The sequence below is a fragment of the Equus przewalskii genome, chromosome 21 (genome assembly GCF_037783145.1).
Source record: "Equus przewalskii isolate Varuska chromosome 21, EquPr2, whole genome shotgun sequence".
NCBI classification, from domain to species: domain Eukaryota; kingdom Metazoa; phylum Chordata; class Mammalia; order Perissodactyla; family Equidae; genus Equus; species Equus przewalskii.
The window spans coordinates 14,352,076-14,372,281 of record NC_091851.1 but is presented as its reverse complement, the minus strand read 5'-3'; the positions used below and the strand labels follow the sequence as shown (position 1 = coordinate 14,372,281).

Sequence of the window (20,206 nt, the reverse complement as noted above, 5' to 3'; positions counted from 1 at the left end):
AAGGCTTAGAACAGGGGTCAACATACTTTTTCCGTAAAGGACCAATTGTTAAATACTTCGGGTTTTATGAGCCACACAGTCTCTGTCACAACTACATAACTTTGTCCTTGTAGCACAAAAACAGCCATAGAAATTAGACAATCTGCAAGTTAATGAATGGGCTGTGTTCCAATAAAAATTTTATTTTCAAAAACGAGCAGGCTGGATTTGAGCCACAGGCTGTAGTTTGCAGACAGCTAGCTTAGAAGACAAGTAATGTTACACAGAAATGAATACCAAATCAGCTTTGATGGTGATGATGATGCTTTCAGTTTCAAGTAATTACTTTTAGCTCATTTTCTCTTATGAATGTATTATTATATTTTTAATTTAGTCGTCCTCCATTTCCTTCCCTTTCCTCTATAATTGTATCAGCTTTTGTTGCATGACCAACCCCTCTTATCTTTTCTAAGATGCTCCAGTTTTGTTTGTTTTTGTTTTTGCTTATTCTTCTCATTTTTATGTTTTCTCCCTCTCCATGAAGTTTTTTTGGTTTTGCTTTTCTTCATTTCTTCACAAAGTAGACAATAACTTTATTCCTTGAGAGAACAGAAGCATTTCACCCATGAAATAGTGTCTGAGTCAGTCTCATGGAAAACTCTCCAACTCAAGATTCACGCTATTCAAGGGTGCAGGACAGACTGCTTGTTCATGGGAGGACATGAGACACATCCACTAGGAAACTAGAGAAGGAAATCTGGGGTGGGGTTCAGTTTACAAGGAGTTTGTGAAAACAAGACAATACGATACAAAGCAAGAAGAAAGTGTGTAAATAATGAGTCAAAATTAAAATATAAGGAACTAACTGAGTTACTGTGTAGGTCTCTGAAGTATTACTGTGCTATGCTAAAGAATTTAATTAAAATTCAGTGGCTAAAATGACAGTGCTAGTTCTTTATTGCTTTTTTCCAACCTGAAATAGAAATAGGAAAATGCTCAATTTAAGCTCCTTCATGCCATGTCTGTTGGCTGCAGGTTAGCAGGTGCATGTGGCCAGGGCATCCTTTTAATTAGGGTTAATGAGAACAGCCTTGAGGATCTCCAGGCTGCCGGTAAAGAGGCCCAGAGGACATCCTGGCTTCCTTCTCTTTCCGCGTTCTCTTTGGGATTGCACTCTATTAATGCGTGTGGTGCAGCCATGGAATTAATAGAGTTCACTCAAGTGTGAACAAATGAACAGTCAAATGAAATATGCAACATATTTTAAAGTGAATCCTTTTGAAGTTCCTTCTTGAGTTATAAAATCATTTCTTTAAACTCAATTTCATGTGAGTGAATTCCTTCTTCCTAAAAATTGAGGAAATATTTTTGTTGTCGTTACTGGTTTGGGTTGTTTTTAGGGGAGGGTGTTTTTTATTGCTGGCAGTAGAAATATCTGCCATCATGAGCATGCACACAGTGCTGTACATTATCATGTAAATGCTGTATGAATACTATTTCATTTAAGCCTCCTAAGAATCCTGTCGTTAGGTCTTTTTAACCTCAGTTTATAGATTGCAAACCCAGGCTTAAAATGGTTAAACACCTTGGCTGAGGTAAACGTAGCTGGTCACAGGCTGAGCAGAAAGATTCCATACTAGCGAGCCTGCGTGGTCCTCAAAGTGTGGTCCCCAACCAGCAGCATTAGCAGGACTTGAGAACGTGTTAGAATTGCAAATTATCAGGCCCCACCCCAGATCCACTGAAACAGAAATGCTGGGGGGGCAGGGAAGGGGGACTCCAGCAATCTGGATTAAGAGGTGGTTCTGATGATGCAGCTGAAGTTTGAGAACCACTAGGCAGGGGGCGAGGAAAGGAGGTTTAGACTTCCTTAGAAGGAAAAAAATTAAATCCATTCAAAGTTCTTTATAGCTACTCTCCCCCAAACAGGCCATGCAGATAAACAGGGAAAAGAACTGTTTGATAAAAGAGACTTTTCTTTTTCCAAAGGAGTTGAACGTATTAGACTTTATAGAGCTCTTCTGTGTGCCAGGCACAGTGCTAAACACTTGACATCAATCATCTCTTTAAACCCTCAAGTGGTTGCGGATTAAATGAGATTTTTTTTTTTATTGAGTTATTGATAGGTTACAATCTTGTGAAATTTCAGTTGTACATTAATGTTTGTCAGTCATGTTGTAGGTGCACCACTTCACCCTTTGTGCCCACCCCTCACCCCACCTCTCCCCTGGCATCCGCTAAACTGTTCTTAGTCCATAATTTTAAATTCCTCATATGAGTGGAGTCATACACAGATTATCCTTCTCTCGCTGGCTTATTTCACTCAACATAATTCTCTCAAGGTCCATCCATGTTATTGCAAATGGAATGATTTTGTTCTGTTTTGCAGCTGAGTAGTATTCCATTGTATATATGTACCACATCTTCTTTATCCATTCGTCTGTTGCTGGACACTTAGGTTGCTTCCACGTCTTGGCTATTGTAAACAGTGCTGCAATAAACATTGGGGTGCATAGGACAGGACACTCTTTGACATCAGTATTAAAAGGATCTTTTCGGACACCATGCCTTCTCAGAGAAGGGAAACAATAGAAAGAATAAACAAATGGGACTTCATCAGATTAAAGAGCTTCTTCAAGGCAAATGAAAACAGGATTGAAACAAAAAAACAACCCACTAACTGGGAAAAAATATTTGCAAGTCATATATCTGACAAGGGCTTAATATCCATAATATACAAAGAACTCTTGCAGCTCAACAACAAAACATCAAACAACCCAATCAAAAAATGGGCTGGAGACATGAACAGACATTTCTCCAAAGAAGATATACTGATGGCCAATAGGCACATGAAAAGATGCTCATCATCGCTGATCATCAGGGAAATGCAAATCAAAACTACACTAAGATATCACCTTACACCCGTTAGAATGACAAAAATATCTAAAACTAATAGCAACAAATGTTGGAGAGGTTGTGGAGAAAAAGGAACCCTCATACACTGCTGGTGGGAATGCAAACTGGTGCAGCCACTATGGAAAACAGTATGGAGATTCCTCAAAAAATTAAAAATAGAACTACCATATGATCCAGCCATCCCACTACTGGGTATTTATCCAAAGAGCTTGAAGTCAGCAATCCCAAAAGTCCTATGCACCCCAATGTTTAAATGAGATTATTTGCCACATTACTCAGAGGAGAGAGCAGGTTGTCATTTAAGGAATTGCCTCCTATCCAGCATGTAGTAATTGATGGAGCCAGTCTCCAGACCGATGTATTGATAAAAAGAAGGCACGTGAACCACAGCTACCTGTATTATGACTCAGAATGGTTGCCATGTGACAATGATGGCGTTCAGGACCTGCTACCCCAAAATATGGCACCTTGGCATATTGAACATTTTCAGCTGAAGGAGTTTGAGAAAACAGCAGAAGCAGAAAGGTCACTTTGACCTTCCCCCACTTTCTCCCTTGAAACTGATCATAAAACCCTTCTGTGAGAGGTGCCCTCCCTATACCCAGAGGAAAGGACCATCCTTATCTCTGAAGACAAAGGGATGCTGAGAGGAATGCGAATAGACAGGCCTTGCTAAGTCTCCCCCAGTTCACTACGCCACCTCCTGTTCCTTAACCTGTCGTAGTCCCACAGGGCTGTCTGCTCTTCGTCAAGCCTGCACAAAAACGCTCAGGTTTAACTGTTTCTTCAAGTCTTCGTTTCCTTATGAAGGTTCCTGTGTCGCTTAAAACAATTAACTAAATTTCATGCTTTACTCCTTATAACCTGTCTTAGTTTAATTTTCAGATCAAGCCTTGAGGAAACTTTTTCCTCCCCACCTCAAAGAAACTTTTTTTTGAAGATATATATGATATAAAAAAATCTAATTAAATAAAAATCTTTCTAAAGTTCAGTGATAGAAGCTAGAACCAAAGATCTCTTTAAACTCCTTTCATCACCCATTTTCTTTATCTATTTCTGACCATAATTATTATACTGCTATCTGGAAGTTCTTAATTTGATTCTCTTAGGGAAATGAGGGTGGAAAGAATTTATTTTTCATTATTTGCCCCTAAGAGCAAATAAGTGCCCCATAAGTGCCCCTAAGAACACTAATATCTCTTTATGATCAATAAAAATCAGCCTTTAGGGATAGAAAAATATTAGCCAGGACTTACTTTATTCTTTTTTTTTGAAAGAAACCCAAAAACTAGGTAAAATGTACTGTATAAAAGGAACCTAATATTTTCTTTCAGTCTTTGGAAATAGGCTTCCCTGCTGAGAATATTTTATGTCTATCTTTTTAATACTTAATATTGATTCTGATAAATTAATAAGAAACATATAGTTTCTAAACTACTTACTCTTAAAGCCATAATAGTAAGCAGTTGCTCTGAATGGGCTGAGCCCATGTGGCTTCCAGGGTAACTAAGCCAACACACTTTTTTACTAAGAGTTACCCTGAGGACAATTTTGCTGGCACCTTCATTGCTGTTCTGCTGTGGATTTTCTTCTCCCAAGTACCTAAAAGGGCAAGTGATCATCTTAACTTTGGTGAGATGCAAAAAGGAGCCTAGTTTTTGGATGCTCACCAAAGCCAAGTTGCCATGATATTGTTTGCAAATAAGAAAGGATTTTTATGCTAGGTGGTATTTGGGGTAAAATCTTTGCTAGAGGGCTCTTTGTTGAAGAGTTTGAAATATGCATAGTTGGTTAAGGGCATGGGTTTTGAGTTAAACAGAAATAGCTTCAATTTGGCTTTGCTTCTCAAGAGATGACCATGAGCCAATCTTAAACCCAGTAGGCACTAAGTCACAGCTTCCTTGTCTGAAAAATGGAGGCGATACTACCTACCTCAAAGGGCCATTATGAGAAATAAATAAGGTGGATCTTTTTAGAATGTAAGTTAGGTTATACCCCTCTTCAGTGGCTTCCTACCTCATTTCAGATAATTCCCAAAGCCCTTCCTGTGGCCTCCGAGTCTCCTACATGACCTGTCACTTCACTGGTCCCATTGATGTCCCTGAAAATGCCAGGCACACTCCAGCCCCAGGACCTTGGCACTTGCAGTCGCCTCTCTGGACTGCTCTTCCCCGTGTATCATCACTTCTCATGGTTCACTTCCTCACTTCATTCCGGTTCTGCTCAAAGTCACTTCATCCAAGAGGCCTTTGTGATCATCTTACTTTAAAAAAGTATGTGTGCGCACATCCACACACCTCCCCTTACCCTTTTATGTTCACATTGATCAATTCCTGGTATATTATTTATTTTCTGTTCATTATCAAAGTTCCCCCTAGAAGATAAGCCATGCAAGCAGATACTTTGTTTTTATTTACTGCTGTATCCCCAGCAGGAATTCATTCTTCACTCAACATGTATTTAATAGGGACCTAGAATGATCCAGCAATTCCTTTGTTACATATCTTGGATTCAAATTCAAGTTATTTCAATGGTTCCTAGTTTTTAAGGAATTTTAAGGATACCAAGGAACTGGAACTGGAGGTCCTTTTGGGGGATGTGGAGGAAGGGTTAGCAAGAGCTGCCATCCGGGGCAGCCATGGAGGTGTGCACGTAAATCCCTCTTCAAAAGAAACCTGCTCCCAGGAGGGCATTCAGGGAACAGCCTCCAGCAGCCCTGCAGAGCTCATGCTGAGTTCCCAGCCAGTGGCTGTCGCGGCAGAGATACAGGAGCCCATCCTCTGCGGCTCCAGATGAGGCTCCTCTGGTGGGCGGTCGCTGCTCTGGGTCTTCCAACAACCTGGTGGAGACTTTCTCAGAGCTGTACTGCAGTCTGAGACCCTTCCTACCCAACCCTCCCTCCTCTCCTCTCACAGGTGTTAGTCCTGCCTCGTGGTTTGAGGGCTCTCCCTGCCTTCTCCTGCTTCCTCTCCCCTTCCTCCTTCACAGGCGTTTCCCCTAAGAAATCTCTTACACTTCCAAGTCTATCTTGGTGTCTGTTCCTAGATGACCCAACTCGGTGTAGGACAGTCACATCCTAAGCCTTTGGGACTGCTTGTGTGCGTGTTCAGTGATTTCTGCTCTTCCTTTAGACACAGTTAAAAATGATAGAGCCAGGATTGTCCCTAAGAGCCAGTGGGAACTGTGTATCTTTGAGGCCTAAGTGTAAGCTATTTTAGAAGACAAAGTAGAAAGGGAGTGACATAGGTAGCTAGTGTAAAGCATTTTTAAAAGCTCAATTAAGTAAGTGGGAAATGCAAACATTCAAAGGGAAACTCCATGGAAGTCATTTGGGATTCCTTTCCTTTCAGTGACTGTATTTAACGTGGTCTGTCCTCTCCGGATAGCAATAGTTAAAAATGTTCTTTCCTTGACCTGCCTCTTCAGATATATGTCTTCTGTGTTACCATATGTCTGAGCACTTTCTTGGTGTAATTTATTGTTCTGGAACTGATTGTGTTTTTGTTACAAGTTTTCTGCTTTACTGAGAAGGCCTTACCGGCTTGTGATCATGTTTCAAGTGCTTCTACAAAGCACATCTCCTGTTGTTTCTTAGAATTTTTTTGGAGGGGCGGAGGATGTTAAAGAAAGTTATTCACGGCACTTGTTAAAGAATGATAAGAGACTGTTCAGGAGACTACTACAATGGGGTTTTGCAGAAGAGGAGAGAGATTGAGCTGAACTCCAAATACGAGGAAAAGGGGATTTATAGCCAAGGAGCAGAGTGAGCAGGGTGGCTGGTCAATGGGTGGAAAATTACTAAGAGGAAACATAAGGGGCAAAGGGAGATTCTGGCTAAACCAACCTAACAAGATTCTTGCTGATGGCAGGCCAAGGTGATCAGACATCACCTGGAAGATGGTGGAGAATGAGGAACCCCATCAAATATCAAGAGTGATCAGATATTGACGGCAGGGGATTCTGGCTAAGCCAAGTTAGCAGGATTCTTGCTAAAATTGGATATTGCAAAGACAAACACAGAAGTTCAAATGTTGAGGCCTAGTTGGGAAGAAGATTCAGAGGAGCCTGACTAAAGTTTGCCCAAGGAGAGAATCTTGATGTAGGGGGGGACATATATGTTTTTAATATTTGTTGTAAATCTTTGTTACCAAAACATTAATTTTCCTCCCTGGCTCTGAGTAAGCTGGTCTTCTTTAATTTTTCCTTATTTTAGTTGCTGAGGCAACTGTTTGGACTAACATGACAGTTTTCCTGCCCAAGAAAGTTACTTTGAGGGACTACCCACTCCTTCTCAAGGCATGTTTTGTTGACTTTCTTTTCCTTTCTGCAAACTGAGGGGTAGTTGTGGAATATCTTAGGAATTATTTCTTGAAGCGTTCTCTGGCAAGAATCAGGGGGCCTGTCCCAGGGTCCTGCTTCATTGCAAGAGCCTCTCAGAACCTGAGCATCCAGATTTGGCCTCAAAATGCCCACATCAATGGTGCTTCGAGGGAGAGGGACAAAGAGAGACACACACAAAGAGTCTGGCATCTCAAACTGGCAGACATTAAAAATTAAGTCCCAAAGATTTAATGTCTCTGTGTGGAAGTAAAAGAGAGAGTGGGAATTCGTAACTATTAATAACCATAAAGTAAGCAGTCAGAAACATAGAGTTTGACTCTCCCAAGTGGCTCGTTTGAGCACTTCCTTCCTCCCCCCAACTTCAGATCCTCGTTGAGCTGACCAGATGCTCACAGAGCCAAGGATATGTCAGAGACCTTGTTAATAATAAGCACCATCAGGCCAAATTTCAGTTTCTTTCTAAAGTATAGCGTGAAAAACCCAGAAAAGTGTTGGGCCTCTCTCTAGTTGCTTTTCAATAGCCTTCGTTGACTCTTCCAAGCCAGGTCATTTGGAAAGTTGACGATATTCTGCATTTCAGAGGTCAGAATAAAATGCTATCAGTAGATTAAGATTTCCCACTGGATGCCAGAATAAGGGTTCACTGTACCTCACAGTCGTTGCTGGAATGAGCACTTTAATGCTCACAGCTGGTTATTGAGGGGGAGGTGTTTTCATTTCTGTTTCTATGGCATTTAGAACCCAAAATAGACGGCAGATCTAGTGCCTGTAAAACTTGCTAAATTACATGAATGTCCTCTCAGCATCTGAGTGTGTCATCTGCCATGTCAGGGATGTCCAGGGCAGGGGCTCCCAACCCAGGGATTATCTGCTCGAGCCACTACTCCCAGACATGCCTGTAAAGAAGGAAGAAGCTCACACTGGGTTGTGGTGTCTTGTCCTGTGCACCTGATGTAGACTGAGGCTGGCTCGGGCAGAGAACAAACATGACCAGACCTCCCTGTGCAGCAACCAAACTTTCAGGAAGTCTAGCTCCACAGTAATTTACAAACTCTGGATGTCCTTCGTGTTTAGACTTCCAGATTTGCATTCTGGATCAGTGGAAAAAGCACACAGTGGTACCTTTGCTTGTTGTAAAGATCCATGTAACAGAGTCTCTCCTTGCTACGCTGTAGGTGTAGCTCTGCTGCATATTAGGTGTGTCCTTTTGAGCAACTTGCTAACCTCAGTTAGGATCAGTTTTCTCATCTGTAAGGTAGAGATGGTGTTTTTTTTGGATGGTTATTTGTTTTTGGATGATTACTCATAATGAATACTAGGAACATGAGTAATAATTGCTACTACTGTGTTGTTATGTTAGTAATCAATTATAATTTACTGGGTTCAGATGATGCATCCAGCACTCTAATGCCCAGAAGTAACCTTGTAAGAGAGGCATAATCATTGATGTCGTTATCCTTGCTTTGGGAGGTGAAGAAATGAGAGTTCAAATCAGCCTACAGTGTCCACCCACATTTGGATCAAGTCTGTCTGACCCTAAACCCCATGTAAAATGCCCCGTAATGTCTGGTGTTCGTGAAATGTTTTTTGTGCTTATTTACAGTGTTTCTTCTACACCCCCGAAGAGGCTGTAATGAGAAATATGTACCACCAGATGAAATGAAGGGATCAGGGATTTAGGTTGAAAGGAGAAAAAAGACATGGGAAAGTACATCGAATTGGGGCACAATTAGCAGACAGCCACTCTATGGGCAGCAGAAATGTTCCATAAAGTTGAAAGAAGTGAGACACAGTTCTGCTTTGCGTGTCCCTGGCGGCCAGCGCACTGCGGGAAAGAGAAGCAGTCACAGGAGTCACAGCGTCCGTTAGAGTGCAAGAAAAGTAACAGATCTGGAAAACCTTGGTGCTAGGATCCGAGAAGAAAATTCTGACACAATGTATGAGGTAGTGAAAAATAATCCCCATAACAAGCCAGTAATACATACAGTGTGTACAGTTGGTGGGATTCACAGGGAATTACAGTAGTTAGAACTAACACGTTTCCAAAGGCCTTCTAACCCTGGTGATGGTTCCTGACAGTCAGCGAGGAGGAGAACAGCAAAGCGTCTTCAGAGGTGACTGCTGAGCAGTTACCAGGGCCTGTTCCCTAACAAAGTCGTTCTCTCGACTTTGTTATTAGATATAGGAGGAAAGATAGATTAGATATAGGAGGAAAGGTTTATATTAAATTTAAACAGCTTAACCCAGGAGGGACATCTGTCCAAAGAATCAAAGGCCCAGGAGAGGAGTGCAGAAGCTGCAGATGCTCTCGTGTTGTCTGACAGATTTCTTCACAAGGTAAAGCATATAACAAGGGTCTATGGTGGAACAGCCATGGCCAGTGCCCTTCTGCTCCCCCGTGGAATGTGGGCTGAGAAGCCCAGTGTCAGTCATCCCATGGGGTCTCTAAATTAGGGAGATTAATAAATGGAATGAACATTCTGAGTCCTACCAAGGGGAAACCATACCCATGAGGGTAAAAACAAGTTAAAGACCCACATCCATCTGTTATAGCAGTCCATAAATCATTTTGATGGTGGCAGAATGTCATCATTAAGGGCTTTAGTTTTAACTGGAAAAAATAAAAATTTGTGAGTCTATCTGAGAGAGGGAGTGTTTGTATAGAATGAAAAAGGATCTGCTGGACACAGAGCTTAGGGAATTGCTCTGGAAAAAGAGAGTAAAGAGCTGAAGCAAATAGGCCATGAGGCATCACTTGGGCTCCGAGCTTCCAGGATCTGATAGGAAGCACAAATTCTTGGATCTCTTGTTAACTCTGTCCCAGACTCCACTTGCTCTCCCAGTCTTAAGGCCACACCCAGGCTCATCTGTTTTGGTGGTAGTGGTTTGTAATGTTATTCATATTTGATAAGACCCTGAATGGCCTTCCCTACCTTATGCTTCACTTGTCTCTCCAACCTTGACAAGGTCCCCTTCTCTTCCTCCCAGTTCTTATCAAACCAGGAAACAAGGAGGCTGAGCCCCATGTTTACCCAAGGGTAGAGCCTACCACGGCAGTGTTCATTTACTGACCGTTGGTGGATAGGTGGAGGGGGAGCTGCTCAGTCAAGGTTGACAGAGTAGAACGTGGGCCTTGGAATCAGAACCAGTTTGAATCCCAGGTCTGTTACTTATCACCTGTGCCTTTAAAGAATTTGCTCTCCTCCGAACGTTTTTCCCCTTAATTCTAAAACTGCATTGTCTGATATGGTAACCAGTAACCCCATGTGGCCATTTAGATGAAAATGAAAATTAATTAAAATTAAAAATGTAGTGCCTCTGTTGCACTAGCCACCTTTCAAGTGCTTCATGGCCCTGGTGTGGCTCTCGTGACCGCCATGCTGGGTTGTGTCCATCTGGCATATTTGCATCATTGCGGGAAATCTGTTGGACAGTATTGATCTAGTCTAAAACCTTGCAGAGTTGTCATGAGATTTAAATGAGATAATGTTTGTGGAAATGCCTCGCACAGTAGCCCTCAATTAAATGGTGACTGTTTTCACATAACTACTCCCTTTCCACTTATTCAGTATTTACCTTGTCCCAGGTACTTAGGCTTTCTCAATTTTGAAAGCCCCGTGAACTTGCTATCCATTTTCTCAACTTACAGATGGGAGAAGTGGAGTTTGGTGAGGTTAAGTGGCGCCACTCCAAGATTCTCCAGTAGATGCCTGGTGAGGAGGCTGACATCCGAACCCAGAAACCATAAACTATAAGATTGGGGCCCCAGGGCCACCTCCTGAGGGTCCTCTTTCTCAGAAAGTAGGAATCCTGTGATGGAATGTGAAGGTCCTCACCCATTCCACCTGCTCGATATCCTAATCTTCCTGTCAAGTCACAAGCAGAAAGGAGCCTCTGAGCAGCTAACCTTTAAATAGAGTGGAGTTAACGCGTTTATTAGCTAGTCCAAAGTAGCCATCCCTGCCTGGTAGTAATCCTTGTCTGTTCCCTAGTTGATGTTGCAAACTCCACAGTAGAAAGATAGCCGTTTGCAATTAATGTGGATAATGATGGTGGGAGAGAAAGGGTAAGAAATAAACACAAATCAAATTAAAATCAAATCAGTGATCTGTTATCTAGAAACTTCACCCAAATACTTTCCTCCTCCTCAGTCAGACTATTTGACTTGCTGAGTTCTCTGCTGTTACTTATAAGAAAAAATGGGATTAATTTTATTTAACTAAATAACTTTTAAAATTGTAATAAAAGAAAACTTTTTAATCTGTCATTTTGAAAGTAACTTGAATCTTTGAAAGATAGGTTGTGGTATTGAATTATGTTGAAGTAGCATGTGTTAGGGGGAAAAATACACTAAAAATAATGTGGAGATGCACAGCCTTGAAATATTCTCTATCCTTGATGGAATGGGGGAGGGTCTCTGGGAGCCCAAAGTGCTACTACGAGCCCCTCAGAGCAGGGATCCTTGAGTCAGAAATAGCTTCTAGCTCTCGTAATTCCAGCAAAAATGATTCTTCTTGCCTCTCTCAAACAAAATGCCCCTGGGCCCCCAACTTGTCCATAGTTTCACAAAAGGAATTCCTGTCCCTCTCATACCGTCTCTCCCAGTGACCTTAGGACAGAGCTGGGTTGGCCTGGATGAGGTAGCCAGTCCTGGAGCTCTACAGTGTGACTGTGACAAATTTTAACTCAGTCATCAGAAGATTGAAATTCTGAGCCCCTGGAACAACTTCTGTTATGGTGTGTTTTCTCACCAGAGAATCCCATTATCATTTGTTAACTGCAAAATGGACAGATTTGCAAAGGAGAAAGAGCCCGGTTTCCTTTGAAGATCTCCCTGCCATGCCCAAGTCTGAGGAAAATTTTCCTGACAAGGGGACTTAGGATGTGATTGCCTCAGTGTGATCCTGGGGCCACAACCCACATTCTGGTCAGTAGGTATCTGTGCAAACTTTAAAACTACTGTTAGGGAAACAAGAATAGAGGTTGTGTGCCTTTACTCACCAGAGGGTCGGGTCCTTCTGTTTGTTAGGCGGAGGTGGAGAGAAGCCTAAAGAGGTTGTGTTCCAGTTCCTTTCAGCTGTTTGCCACGTACCCCTCAGATTTGCTTCTGATTTTCATGGGTAATTTGAGCGCATTGGTCTGAGAATCTTCTAGTCACAGTTGACAAGTTTATTGTGAGCTTTGTTGGAAACCTTGTCTTTAGCATCAGTCAGGGCCTTTTGGAGGTCCCGCTGGAGAATTTCTGTTCTGGCAATTGCTTCTGCTAACACCTGATCTGGTTTTGTCTGTGAACTATATGGGCACCTGGTAAATGATATTTTTTTCCTTTTTGCTTTGTTGCTAGGGAGCCCAGAGCCAAACTGGCATCCTGTTCTCACTGTGTAAGACCTTATGACAAGCATTTCTGAAAGCTGTCTTCCTCTGTCCTTATTTTGCTGTCTTGCCTTATTTTTCTTCTCCTTGCCCAGAATTCTTAGTCCATTTTGAGAATGATTTCTTTGCTGTGGCATTCAAACACTGCTCCTGGTCCAGCATGGATTTCCAGGGGGTGCCTCAAAGCCGCACCCAACCTCTTAGATGAGCTTATATGATTAGGAAAAGGGCCCCTTCCTGCAGACAGACAGCCTCAACGCAATGCTCTTGTATTTGTACGTCTGTCCAAGGCAGCCCTCCAAGGACTTACCCTGATGGGTTCTGGGCCTGGTGCAACCCCCTCAAGTTAAGTAACTTCTTATTTTTCATGTTTTCTATATTGGCCTGCTGCAAGATATTTTCTTTGGGAAAAAATCATTCATTTCATTTTTTAGTGCCTGAATTTAGTTTCAGTGTGCCTCTGATGTGCTAGGTGCTTGAAATACAAATGTGAACAAGAAAGTTTCAAGGACTCTGCCCTCAAGGAGGTTATACTCTGCTGTGGGGGCTAGGCAATAAATCAATAAACAAAAATATGAAATAATTGCACTGTGTTCAGTGTAAGCAAGGAAGTAATCAGGATACTGTAAGAGAGAATAAAATGAGAGAGCTATTAAGGAAGTCGTAGAAAGCTCCTCTAGAGAGGGGATAATTAAAACAAGGCACCAGTTAATGCTAAGGGCAGTAGAAAGACTTCTGGGCAGGAGGGACTGCAACTGCAAAGGCCCTCAGGCTAGAAAGAGCTAGAGAAGTTCAGGGAAAAGAGTTCTGATGGTTGTAGTGAACAAGAAGGAAAATAAAGTGGCTTATTGAGATAAGGTCTCTAGGATCCAGTTATGCAGAACCTTTAAGACATGGTAAGGAGTTGGGACTTTATCATAAATATTATGGGAATCCATTGGATGCTTTTAATGAGCTGCTTAAAAGTTTAAAATAATCAATCTGGCTGCTGTGGAAAGAAAGAGTAGAAGTGGGAAGATCAATCCATGGGAGAGGTGATGATGACTGGGACCAAGGTGGTGGTAAAATGGATGGAGTAAAATGGATATATGTGAAAAATGCTGTGGAAGTGGACTTCTTAATGGAAATGAAAGGAAAGGATGAAGGAAAGTCAAGGATGACTCTTCATTTCAATAAATGGGTTGATACTAGTGACGTTTAGTGAACTAAGAAAGTCTTGTGATGGCTAGGCTTGGAGAGAGGGGGTTAGGGAATAAAGAATTCAGTTATGGACATGTTAATTTTGAACATCTGAGTAGAGATGTCAAGTAGAGAGAGATCTGAATTTGGAACTCAGAGAGGACTTGGCTGCTGTTTTAAATTTGGGAGTCATCAAGAAATAGATGATATTAAAGCCATGGGGTTAAAGGAGATCTAGGAACATAGTGGAAATGAGAATTCCAAAAACCAAGTCCTGGGGAACATGTAGAAGTTGGGTTCAGAAAGAAAAGAGATGAAAGGAATGGAACCTAAGCAGGATGTCAAGATTGGAGAGTGTTTCAAGAAGGAGAGTATAATCAACCACTCAGAGATCAAATCAGATAAGAAGAAGAATGTGTGTGCTGCTTTTGGCAGCGTGAAAGTCATGGTGAACCTGGCCAGAGACATTTTAGAGAGTGATAGGAAAGGAAGGCAGATGGAATTGATCAAAAATGGTGTGGAAGAGAGGTAGTGGAGACAGTGAATACAGACACATTTTTTAAGACATTATGCCCGAAGGGGATCAGAGACATGAAGTAGTAAATGAAGGACAAAGTGGGAGCAACTGGAACATATTTCTGTGCTGATGGGAATGATCTAGTAGAGAAAAGAAACCCCCGATGGGTATTGGGTGGTGATAAACAAAAGACTGATTGATATCTTTGTGTAGGTGAAAGAGGATGGAACTGGAAGAAGATTGAATCTGTAGCAGAAGTGGGGGGATTGACCTTTGTTGGAGAAAGCATGTTTTATTAGGAGGGAAGAAGGAGAGAGGTGCTCATCTGATGAATTTCCTTTAATTGGTGAAGCACAGTAATTGGCTAGGAGTAAAGGAGTGTGAGAAGAAACAATGGAATAGTCCTTTCAAAGAGTGGGGAACCTTTTAAGAAAGAATGATGAATTTCAAAGTCATTGTTGACTATCTGTTTGAAGCTTGTAATCTTGAATTTAAACTAAAGCTATATAATCCAGTTTTGTGATTTAGTTCAGTGGTAAAATATGGATAGGGTAGACTTACTTCTTTTTGGTCAAGAAAACAGATAAATGATACATGGGATTTGAGGGTGTCTGTGAAAGAGTGATTGTAATATAGGACCATGGAAATAAACTAGATAAGGATGGCAGTAAAAAGAGGAAAAGCTGATGGATAGTGAGAGATTGGCAAAGTTAATAATTAGGAAGTTGCATAGAAGTCAAATTAATATAGGACAGTAAAGACTGTAGAGCTAGAAGCTAGAAGGATCAGATGAAATGGATCTTGGAAAATCCCAAGAATGGGATGTTGTGAATCGAAATTTCAAGGTGGTGGTGATTCGTTCTGGAGGTAAATGGGTAGCTGAGAGGGGAAGAAAGAAAAAAAAATTATTGCAGTTAAGGAGGCCAAGGAACTGAAAGTTCAACCTTAAAATAAGTTGGAAAACCAGTCTTATTTATCGTGTATATTTCATGGGTCATCTCAAATCCTTATTTGGAATTGGATAGGGTACACATAAATAAAATAATGATGGTAGCTGATTCATTGTGCGTCTACTCTATAAATACCATTTTAGGACATACTTTTGAACACTGTGCACCAGAATTCATTACCATTAGAATATTGCTTGGGAAATATTCTGCAATGTGTTAATTCTCATAGTTTAACTAGTTGATAATTCTCATTTCTCAGTCAGTAACAATATGACTCCCTTGGCCTTTTGGGTCAAGTTTAATACCTTTTATGTGGTGTACAACAGCCTTCTGATCTAGCCTTATTTGTGCGTCAAGTCTCGTCCCCTGCCACTTTGTTGAGATGGTCCGAGAACACCAACCCCTCAGAGGTCCCCAGTGACAGGTCAAGCCTTCATGTCTTTACAAATGCTGCTCCCCCTGCCTGGCATGCTGCTTTACCTGGGTAATTTCTACTAATTCTTTAAGACATATCTGAAGTGTCAACTTCTGGGTGAATGAAGCCTTTTCTAAAAAATTGAATCATCCCAAAGTGCCATTTTTGTGGATCAGAAAACAACACATGAGCCAGCCCTGCTGATCTAGTGGTTAAAGTTCGGCACTCTCACCGCTTTGGCGGCCCAGGTTTGTTTCCCCTTTGTGGAACCACACCACCCGTCTATCAGTTGCCATGCTGTGGCAGTGGCTGACAAAGAACTAGAAGGACTTACAACTAGGATCCACAACCATGTACTGGGGCTTTGGGGAGAGAAAAAAAGAAACAAACAAGAGGAAGATTGGCAACAGATGTTAGCTCAGGGCGAATTCTTCTCTAAAAATAAAAAAAAACAAAAAACACATATTGGCAATTTCATATTGTTAGTATTTTGCTATCACAAATAGAAATTTGACCCATACGTTATTGACAGTAGCTACCACTTGCTGAATTATAACTGTGTGCTAAGTTACTATCTCATTTAATTCCCACAATAAGCCTGATGAAAGGCAGGTGTAAATATTTCCATTCATTAGATAAGGATCCTGAGACTTAGAAAGAGTCTTTTGAGAAGGTAAATAATAAATAAATGGCAGAACTGGGCTTTGGTTCCAAAGGCATAGGCATGCCATGGTCGTTCCTTTGTCTTATTCATTGTTGTTTCTGCAGTCCCCTGCACCTGCCAGGTATAGAACTGAAATATGTATGTTAATTCTTCATCTGTCAGAAAATTACCCAAACAAGGTGAAGGCTGGCCTTGTTCAGGGCCCCCAGAACTCTAAATTCAGGCACATTATGGTGGCCCAGTATCTTGACATTGAATTTACCTTGATGAATGTTGCTTCTTCCCTGGAATTTAGAAAGATAACATTTTGAAGGGTAAAACTAACAGTCTGAACTACCCTTAAAATCTTAATCCTATAATTACTCTTGGTCTGTTTTAAGTCACTGCTCTGATTCATGTTTGCCAGACAGCTTCCCTATTGCTGGCATTGTCATTATCTAGAACAAGTTCTTTAGATCATGAGAAGAATGCGCTGATTTGTTTACACATGGGTGCCAAGTCTTGATGTAATGCAAACAGAGGGCAGAGGTCAACTGGGTTCATTTCCTGAACACACTTTTTCTTTCATTGACAGAGAATTTTTCTGGTACTCTTAAGCACAATATGCTTTCTTGCTAAAGACTAGGAATACTTTGGCAAGTACAACATAACTTCTCTGGGGCCCCTGCATCTGCTAACATTCCTTCTTGATTCCAATTTTGATTCTGTGGTTTTCAACAGAGTTTCTGGTGTCACAGTCCACGGCAGTGGTTTTCTAACTTTAGTGTGCATCAGAATCACCTGGAGGGCTTGTTGGAACACAGATTTCTGGGCCCCACCCTGGAGAGACTGATTCAGTCGCTCTGGTCTGGGTCCCTAGGTTCTGCGATTCAGTCAAGTTCCCTGGTGATGTTGATGCTGCTGGTCCAAGGACTACACTTTGAGTAGCTGAAAATCTTGCTCAAGTCCTGGTTTACAGGACACCAAGTGAGATTGAATATAAAGGCAAAAATCTCAGCCACTTTCTGAGTGAATATCTGAATGAGGAATTATGTAGACAAAAAAAAAAATCATTGACTTTCCAAAAAATCATCTTCTGATTTTTGACATTATGTCAGATACAGGGAGTGATTCCTCTTGTGTGGAGGGAGACCAAGTTGTCTGGAACCTGGAGTCCTGCTTCGTTCTGGGAGCTCTTCTTCCAAGGTCTTGGAGAAAGTTTCTTCTCTGTAACCTTCAGGACATCACCTGTTTTGTTCTTAAAGCTATTCTAGAGGAAGATGCTGGATAAAATTGATCAGTTTTTCAATACAGAAATGAATGCAAAGAGTTTTCAAAATGTTTTCAGAATGGAGTGTTTTCCAAATGAAAACATTCCATAATAAGAAATGTGATCATTAGATTCAGGATGCGAAAGGGTGATTTCTCATTTTCCCTTGTTTAGATGCTAAAAGATATTTGCATTTTTATTAGATTCAAAATGGTGTGAGTCATGCAGATCAACACATTTCTTTTTAACAGGAATCTTTTGTGTTTGAACCCAACTGCCTCTTCAAAGTGGATGAGTTTGGCTTCTTTCTGACCTGGAGAAGTGAAGGCAAGGTATGGCCCAGCAGGTTGATCTTCCTGCTGTCTGGTTTAAACCATTTTATTTCTCACTGAGTAGACAGAGTGCCTCTTGAGCGTATAGACCCTATGCTTATTCGTTCATTGAAGATTTTGTGCTGGGCATTGGGGATATAGTGGTGATTAGAACATTATCCTAGCCCTCAGTGATTCCAGTCTAGGAGCAAAGTCAGGCATCCAAGAGAAAAAAAATTACTAGTTATTGAGTGTTGTGAAAGAGAAGGTCAAGCTGTTATAACAGCTTTCAACAGGCAGGTCTGCTTTAATCTTGGGAGTTAGGAAGGTTTCCCAGAAGAAGAGACATTCAAGCTGGAATCTGAAAGGTACATTAAGAGTGTTTCATCTTGTTAAACCCCGGGACTAATGCGATGCATGGCACACTGTGCATATTTAATGAACCTTTGAGCCAAATTTGAGAAAAGTAGAATTGGAATTATATAAAGGTTAGCATTATTCCCACTTAATATTTCATATACACACATATATTTAATGATGTACCTACATTATTAACAATTTTGTTTATGTTAGAGTGACAGCATTTTATAAATGATCATTCAGAGTTGCATTCAAAAATATATATTAGAAATGGAATGTTTGGGGTCTTGACTATTTCTGTTCGTTGGAAATTATTGTTGTTACTTGTTTTTCTCTTCCTCTTCTACCTTACTCTCATCAGCACTGTCTTCATCATCACAAACCTTTGCTAAGGCCTTGTCTGTGCCATTGGTCTGGCAGAATTTAGGCTCACTGCTGTGTTGTATTCTCTCTTTTCAGGAAGGACAAGTGCTAGAATGTTCCCTCATCAACAGTGTTCGGTTGGGAGCCTCACCAAAGGTACCTGTAATTGGTGTTTGCTGTTCTTCTAAACTCAGATGTACTTAGATTGGAAATGGTCTCTAGAATGCTGTTTAACCTGTTATTGCCCCAAAAGCATCGCTGAGAATTAAGAACAGACACAGTTTAGAAATCTTCTCATCTATAACTGTTGGGTGATTTGAATTGCTCTATGTTTAGTTATATTAGAAATGTTATTGAGCTTTGAAAGCAAAGACCATTGCGTATAGCAGCATCAAAGAAACAGTTCCCTTAACTCAGAAATTAATTTGAAACCTTATTGGCCTTATTTCAGCCAACAGTGAGTCATTTCTGGTCTGTGGCTGATGTGGAGATTTAAATGGCTTGGCTAGTTCCATATTGGTGCACCTGTGCGCGCAGACATCAGCTCGCCTCGAAGGCTCAGTTTGCCTCTGAGAGAAAAAAAATGTCAGAGTCCATAAATCAGCCTTCTCCACAGTGATTGGTTTGTTTGAATAAGAAGCTGTTTGCATAGTAGTGCTAGGAATTTAAAAGATGTTTTTTTAAATAGAGTTTTCTAGCACAGTGTTTGTTCCTTTTTCCGTAATGGCCCTGCAGGTTTTTAGAGGTTCAAAACAAAATTATGTTCCAAACTTTGTTTTTGTTTTTTAAAGCTATCCTCTTTTATGTTACTTAAAATGTCTGTGTCACTGTGTCGGCATTTCCTCCTGAGTGCTTTTGGAGAACAAAGACACTATTTTATTTGCTAATTAGGGTGAATGTACACAGTCTTCATTCCAAATGAGGATGCCATGGCTTCTAGAGATGAACATACTCACTCTTTGTGACCAGACCACTTGAAAGACTTAATCTCATTTTTGGGTAACTTGTGGTTGCTGGCTGGGGCAATGCTGTCCTTATTCGTGTGAAACCTCAGTGACTGCTCTCTGGCGAGAGACCCCTTCAATCTTTGTGGACACAAGCAGGCCGAGGTCAGAGCCTTTCCAGGCTGTCGCCATATTCCAGGTCCTCCAGTAACGACAACCGAAAATGGAAAGAAAGACCTTCACACCTAGTTTTCTAAATCAATACTATTATAGTATGTTTTTTACCAAATGAGTTCAAGTAATGTGTAGTGTTACAGATTTTACCTCTACAAGTTTTAGAATAGTGCTAGTTATCTGGGCATTTTAGATAGAAAATGTTTGCCTTATGTCTATTTTTTATGTCAAATGTGGTTTCTTTTTAACATATTTTCTCCATGCTCTGTAATCTAACATGTTTTTCTATTTGTATACCTCTGTGCAGGATCCCAAAATCCTGGCTGCTCTTGAAGCTGTTGGAAAATCAGAAAATGATCTGGAAGGGCGGATAGTTTGTGTCTGCAGTGGTACAGATCTGGTGAACATCAGTTTCACGTACATGGTGGCTGAAAATCCAGAAGTAACAAAGGTAGCCTCAGTAAACCAACC

At 41.1% G+C, this 20,206-nt stretch overlaps 1 protein-coding gene across 17 annotated transcripts in view; it reads left to right on the top strand.

Annotated features, from left to right (window-relative positions):
• PLCB4 (phospholipase C beta 4) overlaps positions 1–20,206 on the top strand; it is a 388,953-nt gene that overhangs the window by 243,792 nt on the left and 124,955 nt on the right. For all 17 annotated transcript variants that reach the window (XM_070587877.1, XM_070587870.1, XM_070587869.1 and 14 more), the window contains 3 exons: positions 17,835–17,915; positions 18,714–18,773; positions 20,043–20,186. In XM_070587877.1, the coding sequence (XP_070443978.1) occupies positions 17,835–17,915; positions 18,714–18,773; positions 20,043–20,186 (285 nt within the window). The remainder of the gene's footprint in view (positions 1–17,834; positions 17,916–18,713; positions 18,774–20,042; positions 20,187–20,206) is intronic.